The sequence below is a fragment of the Chanos chanos genome, chromosome 6 (genome assembly GCF_902362185.1).
Source record: "Chanos chanos chromosome 6, fChaCha1.1, whole genome shotgun sequence".
Lineage (NCBI taxonomy): Eukaryota > Metazoa > Chordata > Actinopteri > Gonorynchiformes > Chanidae > Chanos > Chanos chanos.
The window spans coordinates 17,800,473-17,818,858 of record NC_044500.1 but is presented as its reverse complement, the minus strand read 5'-3'; the positions used below and the strand labels follow the sequence as shown (position 1 = coordinate 17,818,858).

The 18,386-nt window shown below is 42.8% G+C and overlaps 1 protein-coding gene across 1 annotated transcript in view; it reads left to right on the top strand.

Moving 5' to 3' along the window:
* rtn4rl1b (reticulon 4 receptor-like 1b) overlaps positions 1-17,733 on the top strand; it is a 99,056-nt gene extending 81,323 nt beyond the window's left edge. Inside the window, exons 2-3 of the mRNA XM_030777827.1 lie at positions 15,787-16,238; positions 16,741-17,733. Of these exons, the coding sequence (XP_030633687.1) occupies positions 15,787-16,238; positions 16,741-17,733 (1,445 nt within the window). The remainder of the gene's footprint in view (positions 1-15,786; positions 16,239-16,740) is intronic.
* The last annotated feature ends 653 nt before the right edge of the window (positions 17,734-18,386 follow it).

Below are 18,386 nucleotides of genomic sequence, written 5' to 3'. Positions count from 1 at the left end.
ATATAATGTGGACCAGCTGAGTATGCATTGCTCTCCAGAGATGTGTTAAAAGCTCTGTTCTAAATATGGGTCGAGATCATGTCATGGTGTGGGTGCTTTGCCTGTCCTGTGTGTGTATTTTTGGAATACATGTTATATGGAGTGCTGTGTGTGTTAGTGTAAAGTTTGCATGGAAGACATAAACTTGATACTTTTTCAAGTGTTGCATCATGTACCAAATGTATATGTATTGTGTCAGTCGAGTGTGTGTGATAACATGATAATGGGGTGTGTGTTTTTGTTATATGGATGCCCTGCATGCGTGTGTGTGTGTGTGTGTGTGCGTGTGCGCGCGCGCACGCGCGTGTGTGTGTGCGTGTGCATATTTGCATTGTCATGGAGGGTGTGTTTTTCTTGTGTCAATGCTATATGGATGTGTGGATGTATATGTGTGTGAATGCGTGTGCGTCTGCGTCCACGTCTGCGAACGCGTCTTGTCTATGGGGAGGTAGGTTGCCAGCTGTCAGTGGGTTTGCGGGGTGCAGTCAGTCAGGGGGAACAGAGTCTGGTCATGCTGCCAGTCAGCCCCAGCAACCGGCACCAGCCCCTGCAGTAATGATGATGGGGGAGAGCACTCCACTCACCAGGACCTCATTAAGGACTCGATCATTAGAGTTTGCTAAAAACAACCTTCCACAGGCAGGCCAGACAGTCAGGTGTGTGTATGTGTGTGTATGTGTGCACGTGTCTCTCGATGTGTGTGTGTGTGTGAGTGTGCTCACATTGGGAAACAGCACATTGCTAATAGAGAAACCTATTTGTGCAACCCTATCACCTCTGACTCCCAGAAATCAGTGCAGGACAGTTCAGTGAGCTGCCAAACTCCACTGTATACTCCCTGAAGAGAAAATCTATGGGAATTTCCTGCATTACTATATTGCCTTATGTGTAGAATGTGTCAGAGTGTATAAATTAGCATAGCATCAGTACAAACAAACTCAACCTAATGCAGACACTAATAATATATGGATGCTGCATCAACAAATGGAATAGCTGTCGTATTCCAATGCCATTATAAATAAAGAGTTTCAGTTTGAGATACTCAGAGGTGCGGATGACGGTATAGCACATAGACCAAAACCGAGCCCATATTCACTGCTGCAGTGTGGCATTAATGAATTTAGTAATACGTTCACAGTCGAACGGATCTGTATCTGTCATCGGCTGTGCGTCGGTTGCCATGGTTTAGACTCTGCCCCTCGCTCACACACACACACACACACACAGACTGCTGCAATACTTGGCCATTAAAAATGCCATTCAACAGGCTCAGTCATCAGTCGCAACCCCCCTCCCCCCCCCAGCCCCCCTCTTTCCCCCTCTCCTCCAGCCGTCAGTACTCCTCTCGCTTTTTGAAATATATGCTCTCACACACAAGCTATTAAAAGGCGTCTCTAGCATCCCTGCATTTAACCAGCGGTGAAAATCACCATAATTATTGCTACTCTCTGGCGGTGGATGAGTGCGACTGTTGGGGAAAGAGAAAGAGAGAGAGAGAGAGAGGCGCGGGGAATCGTTTTTCTGCGACAGTCTAAAATTAAACCCAACACACGTAAACACGGGCAGAATAAGAGCAACATGCAATTACTTGTAATTAAACAGAGGGAATCTGCTTCTGCAAAGTCAATCAATCTCACTCCAAGGACTCACAACAGCTTAAACCAAATTAGATTTTTCTCTCTCTCCCTCTCTCTCTCTTCCTCCCTTCCTACTCCATGCCAATAGATCTTGTTCTTCAGTATGACAAGAGTCACAATTTGAAATTCACCAGGTCTTTTTTTTCTCATTAATCTAGGCCAATGACAATCTGTCTGTAAAGGTTGCGGGGATCAGACTGCTTGGGGTTGAGTCTCTCTCTCTCTCTCTCTCTCTCTCTCTCTCTGTCTCTCTCTCTCTCTCTCCCTCTCTTTTTCATCAGCGATGCTGTTAAAATACCTTCAAAAGTCTGTAATCCATTTGAATATCTGAGGGTAGACTAGCATGTCATCTGCATGATTACAGTCCCGGCATACTTACATGATGTCTTCCCAGTTCAAACTGGCCTCTTCCATCAAGTCAACATGTCTTATTTATAAAGTTCTGTCTCTCTCTGACTCTCCCTCTCTGTCTCTCTCTTTTCTTTTAAATGCACACCCGGTATTTTTTCAGAAGTGATGTTGTATAAACATGTCCCCATATTACGTGGGACATCTGGTGTTTGAATTCTGGTGAATTCAGAGAACTCTGTGAATTCAGCCGGCCTATGGGGAGAACGGGCTGTGGCAAGCCCCCTTGGTATAGTCCTAGATTTACCTTTCCTCCTGCTCTCTGATTGGTCAGACTGATCATCAGTTTAGAGTGAAAATATTTACAATTAACCAGTAATATTAACCCCAAATAGAAGCTAAAATTTAGATAAAGTAGTGCAATAATACAACTAGATACCATTTACATATATACTGAATATTAATGACCACAGATACTTCATATAATGTAAATACAACCCAGAAGTCTCATGGCACACACTATGTGAAAATTTGTGTGTTAAGCTGAACATGCAGCTCTCCAGTCCTAAACAAGTGGAGGTAGTAAAAGAGTGAGAGAGGATGAATACAGATGACGTGGGTGTGAAACAGATATGTTTGTGCCCAAGGAGAAGATGACATTAAAAAAAAAAGACAAACAATGTTATTTACCGACCTTTGAGTTATTGCATCATTTCCATTTCACTTTATTTATTGACCCGAATCATTCCAGATAACCCCTCGTCATACAATACTGGGATCGTTCAGCATAAAATAAACCTTGTGTTATACGTCTGTATATAAAACACTGAAGACCAGTGCGCCGCCTCAAGCATCTGCTCCCCCACATACATCTCAAACAATGAATCTAGAAATATCAGCCCAGAAATGCTCACAAAAGCAGATGTTATCGTGCTATATATCAAAGCCATGCACGTATAAAGAGTCTGCCAGCTCCAACCTCATGTGTATTGACAGTATATGGTTTCGATTAAAAAAATAAATAAATAAAAAGCTACTCAGAGAGATACTGTACCATAATAGAGAATTTTTTCATAACTCATACTTGGGAGGAAAAAAAAAAAAAGAAAGAAAGAGAGAAACAGAGTCTTATCAGTTTGGCAGACCTCATATGGAAGTCTAAAATAAGTCTAACTTCCATACACCTCTTTCCATTCCTTTATCAGCTGTATTGCTTTGACAGTGGGCTCCTGGCTCCTTTTTCTTTTTTTTTCTTTTTTTCTTTTTTTTTACCCGTGAAAATATGCTTCCAATTTTTGTTTTGTCATTTTTAACTGGAGCAGTTCTCTGAGTGAATTCCCATCAGAGCACTAAAAAGTTCATGTCAAAACACGGGCAGGAAGAGGAGGGAGAGAGAGAAAGAAGGAGACGGAGAGTGAGAGAGAAAGAGAGAGAGAGAGAAAGAGAAGCCCTGCTTCTGTTAACTGGTGATTCTTCATCTTGACTGAAAAGCATTTGCCACATTTTTTTTTTCCTTACCAACTCCATTTTTCTGACTCTCTGGTACCATTAGTTGAAGAGTAAGAGAGGGAGGGGAAAAATCATTTCTTTTTTCTCTATTCAAGCAACCAGTGTGCTGCATTTTCTCTCTCATAGCTTTACACATTCAAACATATTTCAAAGTCGGTGCCAGCCTAGGTCCGGGCTGCCACCTGAAGCTTCTGTCTGAGTGCCATTGTGAGTCCATTGGCAGGGCACAGGGGGGCTGGGCACTAGACCTGCACAGGGGAATGAAAAGCAAAGGGGTAAAATAGTGAAGGAAAGTAGAGCTGCCTTTTCAGCTCCAGTATCAGCTAACAGGCAGAGACTGGAGGTTTTGCTAGTGTACCTGTGCCAAGAGGTTCCTTCTAGAACCTTCCAGGTTCTGCCTCACCACAGGTCATTGCTACACTCATAAAGTTCATAAAGTCACCTCAGATATCACTGGATGCCTTAAACCCCACAGACTCTAAAGTAGATTTTAATGCTAGTCTTGGGATAGATCCCTGATAGAACACTGCACAGAATCCTTTATGAAATCTATGACCTTGTGGTTTTTGCTGACAAACAAGAAAGGTTGACATTTTTGCTTGTGCTGATTCAGAAAATGCTACCAAATTTTATGTATGTAAGTATTTATTTATTTATTTGAGCTTCTTGTTTTCCTGGTATAAAAATCTAAGTTTTAAATTATCAATAAGGAAATGGAGCATAGATAATTGTTGCGACGCTTAATGAGCCGTTTAAAATATTGATTTAAAATTAAAGAGCCATAAAGTTGCGCGAGTGTGTGTGTTGCGGTACATACACTAATGTTTACGAAGCAATATTTGTGTGTGTATGTGTGTGTGTGAGAGAGAGAGAGAGAGAGAGAGAGTGTGTGTTTCTTCAGTTGTTGCTCCTTGTGTAACGTTTGTATTGCCATGGAAGCTGCGGCATAAAGATAGCAGGAAAAACGTGTTTGCAGGGACAGCAAGTTCGCAGACAACGTGTAATGTCGAACATTTGTTCACCTCTCAGCTTGCCGAAATTTACACTGAATGCTTTGCAAAATGGGGTCTTCAGATAGGCAAAAAAAAGAAAGAAAGAAAGAAAGAAAGAAAGAGAGAAAGAAAACACTTATTTGAGCATTGCTATGCACAAGCTTTATCTCCTTTCCCAGACTGCTACGGTTGTCTTGGCTCTGCTGGGGTGAGATACTGCCCTGGACTGACTCTTATACTCATGCTTTCCTGTCCCCCTCCCCCCATGTTCTTAACTCGTAACTCTGTTGAGCATCTCCGTCCCTGTCCCCACATCTGCTACAGGGACCTCCAAGATCCTCCTGCACTTGGGGGATGGAGGAGCGGAGCCAGTGAGAGCTTGTTCACATAGGATTGTCTGGTAGAGAAACCTGCTGCACGGGCTCCAGTCGGGGCCGAGTGGGCTGTGTGTCGGCCCTGCGGGGAGAGAAGGCCAATGGGAAGACGGGGTGGAGGTGCTGGGCATGAAGGTGTGAAGATAATAGCCCCAGTGGGGGAGATATACAAGACACAAGCGCCTCAGTGCGCTAAGTCTATCTTGTGTGAAGGAGTAGTGTGTGTGTGTGTGTGTGTGTATAAGATTTTGAATATGTGGGATTATCTCCAGCATGCTGTCGTGTTCCTTCACCTTCTCTCCTGGACTTTACCTCTCTTTCCGGTGATAGTATTTTCTCCTTCGCAGAGCACACAGTTCTTGCAAGTAAGCTTCAGTGTAACCAGTAACAACAACACAAAAAGCTTCAGTCTGACCTCTTTGTTTAATTTTCATTTTTCAAAGATCTTGATTTGGTTTGTGAGGTTTTCACGTAACTGATGTGATTAATACCTTTTGTCGATATAAACGGAAGACTTGCGGCTTCAAAAGGTATCTTTCTTTGATTGGTTTAGGTTGTTCTAGGTTTGTATTGCAAGGCAGACGTTTTAAAGCTTGTTTAAGTTTCTTCTTTACCTGGCAAGTATATTTTTACACACTGTGGGCTTAATAATGATTTTAAGGCTGAGAGAAAACTCTTTTTCCTTCAGCAACAGAGAGAGTTTAGACTCCGTGGAGAGAACTCTCAGAAGAAGGCTGAACTCGTGTACTTACACAGCGACGTTTCGCCTCTCGTTGTGGCCCATTTGTAGCATGCTTCGCTAATGACAGAACACGAATGAAAAAACAAAAAACACGACGACATTCATCTGCTCGCGGTCCTTTTTGTATGCAGTTAACGTGCTCGTTTGTCAATAGGAAAAAAATTTTAAAAAAAGATTTTCAAGTGCTATGTCAAGATCCTGAGATTCATCTTCTCAGAAAAAGAGAGAAAAAAAAAGGACGAGGTGTAAAGTAATAGGAATAAAATTTCTCCATTATTCAATGTGTGTTTTTGAAACGTTGTTTATATATATATATATATTTTTTTTTTTTCTTTAAAAAAACACTTTGAAGTTGGCCCTCTGCATGGCGTTTCTTGCGTTATGACTCAGTGAATCCCATAAGCGGCTCGACTATCTCAAACGGCCAGGCTTGGTTTGCTTTAATCAGTACTCGCTGTTCACTGTGCTTCATCCAGCCAAACCTCCTGTGTCGCCTGTCTCAGCAAAACAAGACCAGAACATAGAGTAAACAGATTGGGGTGGTGGTGGTGAGGACAGGGGTTGGGGCTGGGGTATAACAGAGACATAAAGAGAGAGAGAGAGAGTTTAGAAGCAAAAAAAGTGAAAAGCGGCTAAGAGAGGCGCGTTTAATGTGGACAACAACTGATTGACAGAATCAGATTTTTTTTTAAAGGGGGGGGGGGGGGGGGGGGGGCTTAAAACGCTTGATAATTTAAATAGAAAATCTGTTTAGACTGAGGATTAATCACAAACAGGACAAGACCTGAATGCATCTACTGAGACAGAGAGAAGCAGACAGTCACTGAGAAAACGTTCACAAAAAAAAGGAGAGAAAAAAGTGCGACAGAGAGAGAGAGACATGGAGTCAAGGACAGTGATTATGTGAAATAGGGAGTTGAGCGAAAATAAGAGGATAATGAGTCTTCATTCTTTGCAAAAGCAATATGAGACAGGCGCCTGATCGAAAGATGATGAAATGCAAGAGGCGAGAGACTGGAAAAGACAAAGAGAATGAAAGTGAGAGAAAACCTCACAAAGACAATGCAAGCAGTCTGTAGGGCAGGGGAAAGGGTGGGTTTGGGGGATGGGGGGGGGGGGGGGGGGGGGGACATGACCCTGAAACATGAAGTGTTGCCTTTTGCTCTGTTCTTTTTATTTTTTTTTTTTGTCTTCCCTCTTTTTTTTCTTTTTCTTTTTATCAAAGTTATGAGAATGTGCTTGGCCTTTGTTATGATTAGGAGTGTTTGAGCCTGTGGTTCAGTTAATGAATTGACATTAGAGCGGGATCAATGGTGCGGCTCGAAAGGGTCTCAGAAAAGGGAATGAACGAAAAAGGGATTACGCTCCGCAGATCAAGGCCTCTCTCTCCTCCTCTCTCTCTCTCTCTCTCTCTCTCTGTCTTCCTCTTTCTCCTTCCCTCTCTGCAGCTTCCATCATCAACATCATGCCCAAAACCAGCCTGCTGTAGTGGCGCACGGGCATACCAGTGCACCACTCATCTTCTCTCCTGGGTCTGTGTTTGTACCGTCTGTGTTTAAGAGCTATTGCCGTCCATTTAGTGAGCTGTCCACATAATGTGTTAGGATCGGGATTGTGAAGTTGGACTCTGTGTGTAGGTTATTGGTATTTGGGCAGTGGGCAGGTCTAAGCAGAGGAAGCAAAGGCCTCCTATCTGCAGGTTCACTGCTAGCTGCGGTCACCTTTCTTATTGGTCATAATGACTTACCCAGAAGGCACTGTTAACCCTGTGTTCCACAGTCTTCCCTAATGAGGTGAATTTCCTCTGTTTTTCTGAAGAGTTCTTTTTTTCCGTCTACATTCGGCTACGAATCCTCCCACGGAGCGTAAGTACGTGTCGTCATCTATGTACGTGGGTATCTTTATCTGTCCGCGCTCCACTGCGAGCATGATTCGATATCTGTGATGAATACTTTATTGTTGTAATCTGGGACATGTGAGTGTTTAGTAAGCTAGGCATACGCTGATCTCAAGCGCACATGCATTTCCAGGCAAGCTTCCTTGTTTGTTTGTTTTTCTTCTTTCCCTGGAGATAATTTTCCCTTTAGAAGAGAGCAGATTATAAAAAAGAAAAGAGGTGAGTGGGAAAACGGGGCCATCCAGGTGTGAGAGAGTATGGATATGTATCTGACTACTCTTCAAGAGAGAGAGAGAGAGAGAAAGGTTTTTAAATCATTTATAACAAAAGCTTTTTCCCTTAGCTTCATTCATTCAAGAAGCAGAGCACACATCTCTAACCAGTCAAGCTCTTGGAACAGAACTTCAATCTGGGTTCTCAACTGAACAAATAACGTATGGTTTTACCATTGCCATGTGGCTAAAAAGCAAGCTTTGATTGAAGCAAGACTTAACATTGTTAACAGTTAACATTGTTCTGAAAGGTCCCTGAATGTCCTTGAGTATTCAATTAACCAGTCATTGACTATGACAAGGCATCAGACAAAGTAAGATGAATTAGAGTCAAGATAAATGACATGTATTGGGTTAGAATATCCATCATCAGAAAAATGGGGGCTTCTTACCCTCTGTTTAATGCCATGTCTTTGGGTAGAGCACTGACATGGAAGATGAAGGTTGTGTCTAGACTATATAATGTCTCAGCCCTTTGATGAATGGATATTGTAATGTTGGATCGAGCTCTAGAATGAAAGCTCCCAGTGTTGGGTTTGACAGTCACAAACTGATGTAGTTATAGAGATAGTCAATGTTACCATGAAAAGTGGTGTTAGTACACTTTTCCAATTAAAAAAAAAAAGGACCTGAGGCCTCGTAATGGTTCAATTTCTGTTTTTTTCTTTGATTTCTTAATATGAAACAAAATGCAATGGCTGGAGACAAGCTCCAGACTCAGGTGTGACAGGCTCTGAAATGCCATCGCCTTTTGAAAGAAGATTCCAGTTGTCATAAGGTTCCAGTTGTCCTGAGGTCCTGTCTCAAACTGGGGAAGCATAAAGCACTACATTGCTGTATGAACTACTAACTACATTAACTGTTGCTTCAAAGGGCAGGTGGTGCCTAAAAATATCTTTAATAGTATTATGCTTGTCTCCTCCTGACTCTATGACCAGATACAGATTTTGATACGTTTTAATACAGAATTTAATTTCGTTATGTATCAGAACTAGCAGCACCTTTTAACCTTGGCAATATTAATGATATAGCACAACTTCTTGTGCCTTATTGCCTTTATGCATTTATGTAGGCTTGTATTATACCACAACGTTAAGCAGGAGATTAAAAAGGTAAGGAGACTTTAACTGTAGGGATTCGATGTTGTCGAATAGGTCAAACTGGTCTTTCTGTAGACTGTTGAACGTTTTTACCTTCGAATTCAGGTGCAGTTGCTTTGTTCAGTGGACAGAACAATCTCTAGTAATTACTCTCTGTGAAACAGCAGAACCGACAGCAACAGTCGTCATTTAGGATGTATTTTAGAGATGGAAAAATTATGAGTTACGATCTAATCACAACCTATTCAGATATGAATATGTGACTAGTTACAAACTTTATTTGAAACAGAATGGAATTCCAACACTGCTACGCAATTATCCAAGGAGTCATGAAATGCATTTGAAATGGCCCCATTAATTGCCCTCGTGCTTCTGAAAGCAGCAATGCTATAGAATTACCTCTTGTTTGATTATGGGGAAAGAACCTGGTTGCAGAGAGCTATTCTGTGAACAGTTTTGGAGAAAAATAGTCATCAAGACTGTAATGGGCATTTCGGCACAGTCAAATATAATTATTCACAATATGCCGTTCAGTCAGACGAGGATCGTTCTCGAGGCTGATTGTTTTGCGTCATCAGAGACATGTCCTCGTGCACCAGCTAGGTCTCTCCGAGGACACGGAAAGTCTGCACGCCGAACCAACAGTAAAACAATTGCCACGAAGAAACGTGCAAATTGAATTAACATTAAGGTGGAATCTATCAAAAAGCCGTTTAATTAAAATCCAGGTATTATAAACGTCTGTGGATTTTTCAGCTGTCTGCATCCCTCTGTCTGCCACCACGGGGCTTTAAATCCACCTTAATAGCAAACTGGCTTTATTCATCTTCACACACTCCACAAATCCCTCTCTTTATTTTTTACACTCTCCATATGGCATTGCTTGTTTAGAGCCCCTATTTTTAGCCCAGATTCTTCATCCTGAAAAATGCTGCCATCACTTTGGTAGTCTCTCTCTCCCCCTCTTTCAGCGTGTGTGTGTGTGGAAAATGTTTATATTCAATGTACTCTTCATTCATAATAAGTGGCTAGACATGTTAGTGTACAGATCTCTCTCTCTCTCTCTCTCTCTCTCTTTCTGTCTCCCTGCCTCCCTCCAAGAGTCTAGATTTCTACATCTCCAAGGAGACATGTTGTTTTGCCCTGGAGAACCCGCAATAAAAAATAAAACACAGTAGTTCTAAAATAAAACAATGTTAACAATCTTGTCCACTTAGTTCAGATGGCATTTGGCAGTCCTTACCTTGATTTCCCCATTGGGTAATGACTGTAAATGTCAACTCTGCAATACTGTGGTTTACTCTACAATGAGCAGTTTACAAGACTCAAACCCATATGCAGCCACAACTCTTCAGTGTTAAAAGTGACACACATTGACCAACCTGGACTCATCAATACACTTGGTAATTAGGGTCATCAAAAAAAAAAAAAAAATTAAGCTGCACTTAAATTGCAATTCTGATGGTGCTCACCCTTGGGGTATAACAGAAAAGACAGACTTAAGCCTAATGATAGTGTTTTTAGACAGTGCAGTCATGAGACTAAGCATCTGAGAGATTTTATGTCTCTCCACTCTCTCCCAAGTACACTTCTGCTGGATGACTCTCTTCCTCTCTGAAATGGCTACCCTTGTACGTCCGCCAAATGCAATCTATATACTGTACTGTAAATAATAATGTAGAAGTACAGCTTTCTTTCAGAGAATAATGGTTGTCTGATTCCTTCTCAAATTATGAGGGGGTATGGTCTCAAGAGGTGACATCAAGTTTGTTCTCCTCCGTTACGGCACAAAACCAGCTCTCAGCTTTTGAAGGGTTTCTAACAGAAGGGATGTGATTGAACTCAACAGCACGACGACTCGGATGGTGCAGCTGGCAGGCGATTACAAGCCTTTTAGTTTATCATTAGAGGTTTCTGTTCTTCATTATAGTTTCCATTAATTAACAGCAGTCTCTCAGAGAACCAATCCACCTACAGCACGAAATCTAGCAAAGCTTAGGGTCGCTGTTATACCATAACAATGAAAGCCAATGAACTGGCTACATATTTGCTATTGGCTACGGTTTCTCCTCTTAGCATACGAGGATCGAGGATGTTGGTGTCTTGACTAAGGCTATGAGAATAGGACCTGTGTTTTTTTAAAGAAAACTACCGGATGGATCCACACATTAAGCAGATTTTGTATGAAGTCAGTGCTCACATTAATTGCTAATGTAAATCATCAAATTTCTACAATCATTAGCACTAATTAAAGATTCTGCCACGTCAGTTAATGTTCCTAATTATCATTAAATCTGATCAGTCACAGTCATTTAAATACGCACTTTCTTTTTTTTTTTTTAAATCAAACACTCGGTAGGATAAATTCACACAGTAACTGTCAATAAATAACAATCCTAACTAGCCTAGCTTTAGCAACTTTAGAACTTTAGCAAATAGACGCTAAAGAAGGTTGGGTGACTGTGTCTCACAGTACATCTCCTCCACTTATGGCTGAAACTGTAAAAGAAATTGCTCTGTTACATCAGATAAACCATTAAGTTCAAGTCCATATGTAGGTTTATTGCTTGGCCATTAACTGGATTGCCAAAAGGTCCTGTGGGCAAACATCAGCAGAAGAGTCTCTTAAGCAACACAATGCTAGTAATGTGCTGTAAGGGCAAGACAACAAACACCAGGCAGCTTATATTGGGGTCCTTAGAGAGACACAGGAAATTGAAGTTGGCCTGCGTAACGTCAAGAAGAGTCACACAGAGAGACAGACAGACCATTTCCCTCCTATTAGCAGATATGTGTTATTCATGAGGGCATATTTAGCGTGAACTATGGGTCATTGATATTCTACACAGCAACTTTGCACTGTCTGTCTAGGGACCAAAGCCATTCTCTTCCGCGCCTTTATTTATTTATTTTGCCCCTCGGGCAACCGGGAACGATGAAAAGGCACGCTGACCGTGGGGTCACAAGGCCAAACGTCAAACCCAATCACGGTCTGTTTAATCATCCCTCCATTGTGCCCCACCCCCAACCCCCTGTAATGAGCTATTAACAGCATCCATCTATTGCAGACAGAGAGGAGGGGGGACATTCTAGAGGGAGGCATGACAGAAGACGCTTCAGGTTTAGGTTAGGACCAGCATAGTGGCACAGAGTATGCAAAGACACAAGGGAAAGATCTAACAAACGCGCTGTGTAAGACAATAACCCATCTATCATTCTTAAAAGAAAAGAAAAGAAACCCTTCTGTTTTCCTTTGAACATTCAAATGTTTGTTATTGGCATAGCAGCACTCCAGTCTGGTCCAAAAAAAAAAAAAAAAAGATTTCAATAATTCAGGTCGGGGGGCAACAGGTTCATTTTCATCTGTTTTCCCGACTATTGCACCTTGCCGCTCCCTCCTCCCATCCCTAATCCTTTTATTTTAAGAAGGGCGTAAATTGCGGTGTGTAGAGAATGCAGCTGGTTGGTACAGAGCCTGGGAAGAGGAGAAATGACAGGTGTGAACCAGGGCGTCTCTGGAGGTAGTCTTCCTCCTCACGTCAGAGACAGCAGCTGTAGCAGCCATAGCTTCAGGGCGGAGCAGAGAGAGAGAGAGACCTCCTGTCACTCAAATTGAAAGCCAATACCCTCCCAGGCTTTACTCAGGGGGAGGGGGGTGCTGTGCCTTGCTGTTGGTTTCCTGTTCTCATTCACTAGAGTTGCAGTACATGTAAACAAAGTGGTTGAGGGAAACAAACACGTTGGGTGGGGTGTGGTAGGGGGAGCTCACAAAAGCCCCGATTAGCGCTAGCTAGTGAAGGAGAGAGATAGGAAAGATCCGTACACACCAAACATGATTAGCCTGTTGATAACTGATAGAGTTTCTCTCTATCTGTGAGATAAAACATCTCTCTCACACTCCCTCTGATCCTGTCTGCCAGATGAAAATGAATACCTAATTCCATGAAAGTCACGGGTATTGTGAAAAAAAAAATTAATAATAAATAAAACAAATGGTGAGATCGTGTAGAGCTGGAGAAAAAATAATTACAACCACATTGTGACAAAACCTTAAGCAGGTGGGGGAAGTCAAACACTGTCAGAGATTAAAAGATAAGACAGTCATTTCTACAAAAGCTATTTCTGTGCCCAAGGAACAGATAAAGACTAAAGAAAAAGAGGATATTTCACTGAATGCAGTAAGTGACATATAATGTGCGGTGATATTTGCAGAAAAACTGAATCTGAAAACTGAATAGCAAGAAAGAAAAGCACAAGAAAGAAAACAGTGACCTACACAAAGATCATTTGTTCCAGCAGCCGTCAAACATGAGATGCCGTCTAATTCTGGGCTTCACTTTTCACAAGTCAGTCAGGGTGTGTGAACGGACCAGCATCAGATTGTGCTTTGAGTGAGTGCAGACGTAGAAAAAGCCCTGTTTTGCCTCCTCTAGGGTGTGTCTGGAATTTTCCGAGGGTTCAGAGAAATTCATAATTAATTAAATTAATTAAATGATTTAATTAATGAATTTATTAAAGCTTCTGTTGACTGTTGAGAACCAGGTTCTGCTGTCCTCCCATACTCTCCCATTATTTCTGAAATTCACGTATAAGCCCTTGATCCAAAAAAAAAAACCACACCTGAGACACTTTTAGATGTTTGTCTAACAAATGGGTCTGATACTTTGGTTTTTTGTTTTCATAAATGCCAGTATGCAGAATTAAGTGGAATTTTTTTTTCTTTTTGTATATTTCTGCATCCTGCTGTACATACATATGTATATATCCAATATGTTTCATAATGCAAATATAAATAGACAATATAAAAACTTTCTACAGTCTCACACTAAGGTTACTGTTTAACATTTCATCTAAACAGTTACAGGATTAAACATGTACCTTTAGATTTAGAATAGGTTGGAAGCATAAGCCAATAATTTGGGTCTAGTAATTAGCGTCATTAAAGGATTGCAAAAAAAAGAAAACTTCAGGGTGTTTTTTAATATCTTCTGATCATGCTGAAGATAACATTTGAATGCAGTCGGAATCGTAAATAATTGTGAGCCATTTCAGTTTTTGGTGAACATATTATACGTGGCTAGGAGGAGAATGTGTTTCAGGCAGGATATTGTCGGAGTGGTAGGCTAGGCAGGACGTGTTGCATTGTCGCTGAAGCATGGGGACAAACAGGATTACACGCCTGCTCGGAGGGGGAGGTGCCCTCCTGCACAGGTGAGGCGTGGCGCTCTGCCGCTGTCATAAGACATTAAGGGAATTATCACTAAAGGTCAAGGCAGTCTGCAACTGAATGTCAGAGCCCAGTCACAATTTTTGGAGAGAGGCAAAAAAAAAAATATTCCAAATAAATGACTGTCCCCGGGAAGAACGTAAATTCCTTTCCGCTGAATTCCTCGGGGGATTACAGCAGCGTTGAGAGGCAGAAGAGACAAATCGATTCTGAATGATTGACAAGAGGGTTGCCTTTGCCTTGAATAATACACTTTTTTCTTTTTTTTTTTGGTGAAAGAGGAAACATCTACCATTGGTTTTTATTGGTGACTTTTATGACGGTCTAGCTCTAGCCCTTTACTGTTTTCTCTTTAGATGAATTGGTGGATAAGTCACGCAAAATGGCTTCGAGGGAGTGTGACGGAAAGCCAGCAGGGGTATTGTATGCATTTTGAAGGCCTAAAAGGAGTTTAACAAAGCATTCAACAGACCATTTGGAGTCACTTACAGGAGTTCTGCAGAATAAAAGGTTGTGAACTGGAAGAAACTAAAGGCTATTTGTGACGGGATTGATCGCGGTACATTATGAGAATTCTCATCTGTGACATTCTTTCTCTTTGGTCTAAATGTAAATTTAAAAGAGCTGTTGTAGCTAAGCTGTGGATGTCCATGTACGTAAAACGCAAAATTTCAAGCTTCTCCATTACATGCATAGCCAAATGCAGCTCTGAGGACTGGACACACAAAGCTATGTTCACACACAGAAATATTCTAGTCGTGTTACACGCTCCACTGGGTCTCGCTGTTGACTATGTATATATATATATATATGTGTGTGTGTGTGTGTGTGTGTGTGTGTGTGTGTGTGTGCATGAGAATTCCATTGTGCATTCTTCAGGGTTTCAGTGTTGCAGTTGTAATGGTATGTAGGTGTATTAATAACTTTGTCTGTAGGCCTTTGCATTATCACTCCCTCTATTATATGCTCTATTGCTACATAAGTGCAACAGGGTGCACTTATGTTTGATAACTCCCTCACATGTGAAAAGGGAAAGGAGAACCGTGGGACCCGGTGTATGTCGTCTGGATTGCTTGATAAATAAGTCATTTGGAACTGAGGCCCTTGCGACAGACCCCTGGTTATCACTGCATTTAAGGGCTTAAAAATAATCCTCTGTACACACTTCCACTGAAAGCATTACAAATATGGCAGACAAAAATCATCAAAACAGTCTCTTTCCAAACCTTTTTTAAATATAAATTCAAACCCTCCTGTTTTTACCAACAGGTTGTGTGGTCTGTTTTGGGGTCATATTTACTGTCAAGCGTCCTCTGAGATTGAACAAGATCTGACATCTTATTCCCTCTCTCCTATACATCATCCCTGTCAAAGCTCAAGATGTTTACCATGCTCTGTCTTTGCCTCTCGCTCTCGATTTTTTTCCCTTTTTTTTGTCAGGTCTCTCCCTTTAGTCTGTCCGTTCCTCCCTCCCTTATCGTATTGATCCAGCATGCTGTATGCCTCACCTACTGCTCCATCTCTTGAGTAAACCCCTCATTCTTCTCAGCTTTGAAAAGAACAGGAGTCTTCATTAAAAAGCTGTGATGTGTTGCTGTAAATGTGAATTTCTCTCTCTCTCTCTCTGTCCCTTATCTGTTTGTTGTCAGGCTGTGGGCTGGAGTTCCTGCTGGTACTCTGTGGGTTGGAGCTTTCCTGGTCTTGCCCACGCCACTGCATCTGCTACACGGCCCCCAGCACCGTCAGCTGCCAGGCCCACAACTTCCTGTCTGTCCCTGAGGGTATCCCGCCTCACAGCGAGCGCATCTTCCTCCAGAACAACAAGATTCACAGGCTCCTGCGGGGCCATTTCAGCCCTACCACAGTCACGTTGTGGATCTATTCCAACAACATAACCTATATCGAGCCGTCCACCTTCCAGGGCTTCACCCTGCTGGAGGAGCTGGACCTGGGCGACAACCGCTACTTGCGCTCCTTGGCAGCCGAGACCTTTCACGGGCTTGGACGACTCCACGCCCTGCATCTTTATCGCTGTGGCCTGAGCGCTCTGCCCAGCAACATCTTCCAGGGCCTTCGAAACCTACAGTATCTGTACCTACAGGTGAGCTGTTCATTTATACTGTCCCCAACTCTCCAATTACTGGTCAAGATTTACATTTACATTTACTCATTCAGCTTTTTAAATGAATAAATGCTTTTATCCAAAGTGATTTCCGAGACAGGCAGAACACAAATAGCCAAGCATATAGCCATAATGAGCTGTCTGTTGCATAAGTGACACCTCTAAGTTGAATATTAGACCAGATGTAAATGCAAAAATATGGAATAAAAATAAGAGAGTGGACAATGAGTTGGTCAATAGGCCCATAATGTAAACTATCGGCAGCAAGTGACACAAAAAGTGATAGGTAGCCCCAGTCCTAGAGGGATGGAAAACTATGTCATAAAAGTAAGTGCACACAGGACAGTATTAGCATAAATTTACTGAATTTACAAGGAAGTGCCATGAAAGATGCCTTTTGCCATTATCCAAACTAGTAATTTATGTTGGCCAAGGAAACGTAGGCATTAGGAGTGGTTCAACATCTGTTGTCATTGCACAGGACAACAACCTGGAATTCCTTCAGGATGATATCTTCATAGATCTGCACAACCTCAGCCACTTGTTTCTCCATGGCAACCGGTTGTGGAGCCTGCATCAGAATACATTCCGAGGTCTGGGGGCCCTAGACCGACTGCTCCTGCACCACAACCAGCTGCAGTGGATTGATCGGATGGCCTTCCATGACCTGAGGCGTCTCACCACCCTCTACCTGTTCAACAATTCCCTGAGCGAGCTGGCAGGGGAGTGCCTGGCCGTGTTGCCTGCCTTGGAGTACCTTCGTCTCAACGACAACCCCTGGGAGTGTGACTGCAAGGCCCTGTCACTGTGGGACTGGCTCAAGAGGTTCAGGGGCTCTACGTCGGCCGTAGGCTGCGTGGCTCCGCCCAAACTGGCCGGTGAGGACCTCAAGCAGCTGCGCAAGGAGGATTTCCCCAACTGCTCTGGGTCCGAATCCCTACACCAGAGCAAAACGAATTCGTGGGCGGGGACAGACAAAGTCTCGTTGAAGAAGGAGCCTCATCCGCCAGCCCAACCTCCATACCCCCACCACCCCCACCATAACGAACAGTACCCCTCCCCACCCTCACCTCTACCCCAGCCCCCACCCTCTGTAGATGGGGTGCAGGAAGAATCTGGGCGATTCCCGAGCACAATAGCGCCCCCTCAAAGGCCAGGCCGGCCACGGAACTGCACGCGCCAGCGAGTAAGGGGCAGCAAGGGAAAGGGGCCCAATGAGGTGCACACCTTAAAGGAAATGTCTGATAAAGAATATTCCTCCCAAGATTTTACGGATGGTGGAAAATACGAACACACATCTCCCGACGGTTCTCCCCCCAGGAGGAAGCACAAGTGTACACCCCGGACCTCTGTGCGGCCCCCCAGTGGGGTCCAGCAAGCCACCAACTGGGGTAACACTCAGCACCCCCACAGATTCCTTTACAGTATTTTGGGGGTGCTTGTGTCCTTGAGCAGTGAACGTATTCTACGTTGAACTTGATGCTGGTATATCACAGCTATAAAAAAAACAAAACAAAAACAATGCAGTCCTCAGACCCACTCTAGCTCCAGCACAAACAGTCCGCTGTGTGTTAGGTTGTATGTGTGCGTGCCTGCGTGTGTGTGTGTGTGTGTGTTTGTGTGTTTTTGTGTGTGTGTGTGTGCGCGCGTGTCTGTGTGTGTGTGTTTTACAATGACGTGCATTAAACTTTGCATTAGGAGCCTTGCCAGGCAGACTCTGAAATAGCTAAACTTAACATCAAAAGTCAAGGACTAAGAACCAATGGGTGAGACGATGATTTGACTCTGAAATAGCTAAACTACACATCAAAAGTCAAGGACTAAGAACCAATGGGTGAGATGAATGGGGTTTGAAGATTTTTTTTTGTCTTTAACGAGACTCAGAGTTTTAATGAGACTAGGAAAAGCAAGCTCAACACGTCCCGCACTGCCACTGTTGCCACAACATTTCATTTCCTGTTGATTGGGCCTCTCCCTTTTACGTTTTTATTGATCGTGATAGAAACACAGGTGACCAAATAAGACTGGAAATGTCAAATATATGAGACGGGCAAGACCAGTAACTGACACACTCCTACAGATCTTACAGAGAACAGTCCATCAAAATCAGTTCCTTTACTGCTGTGA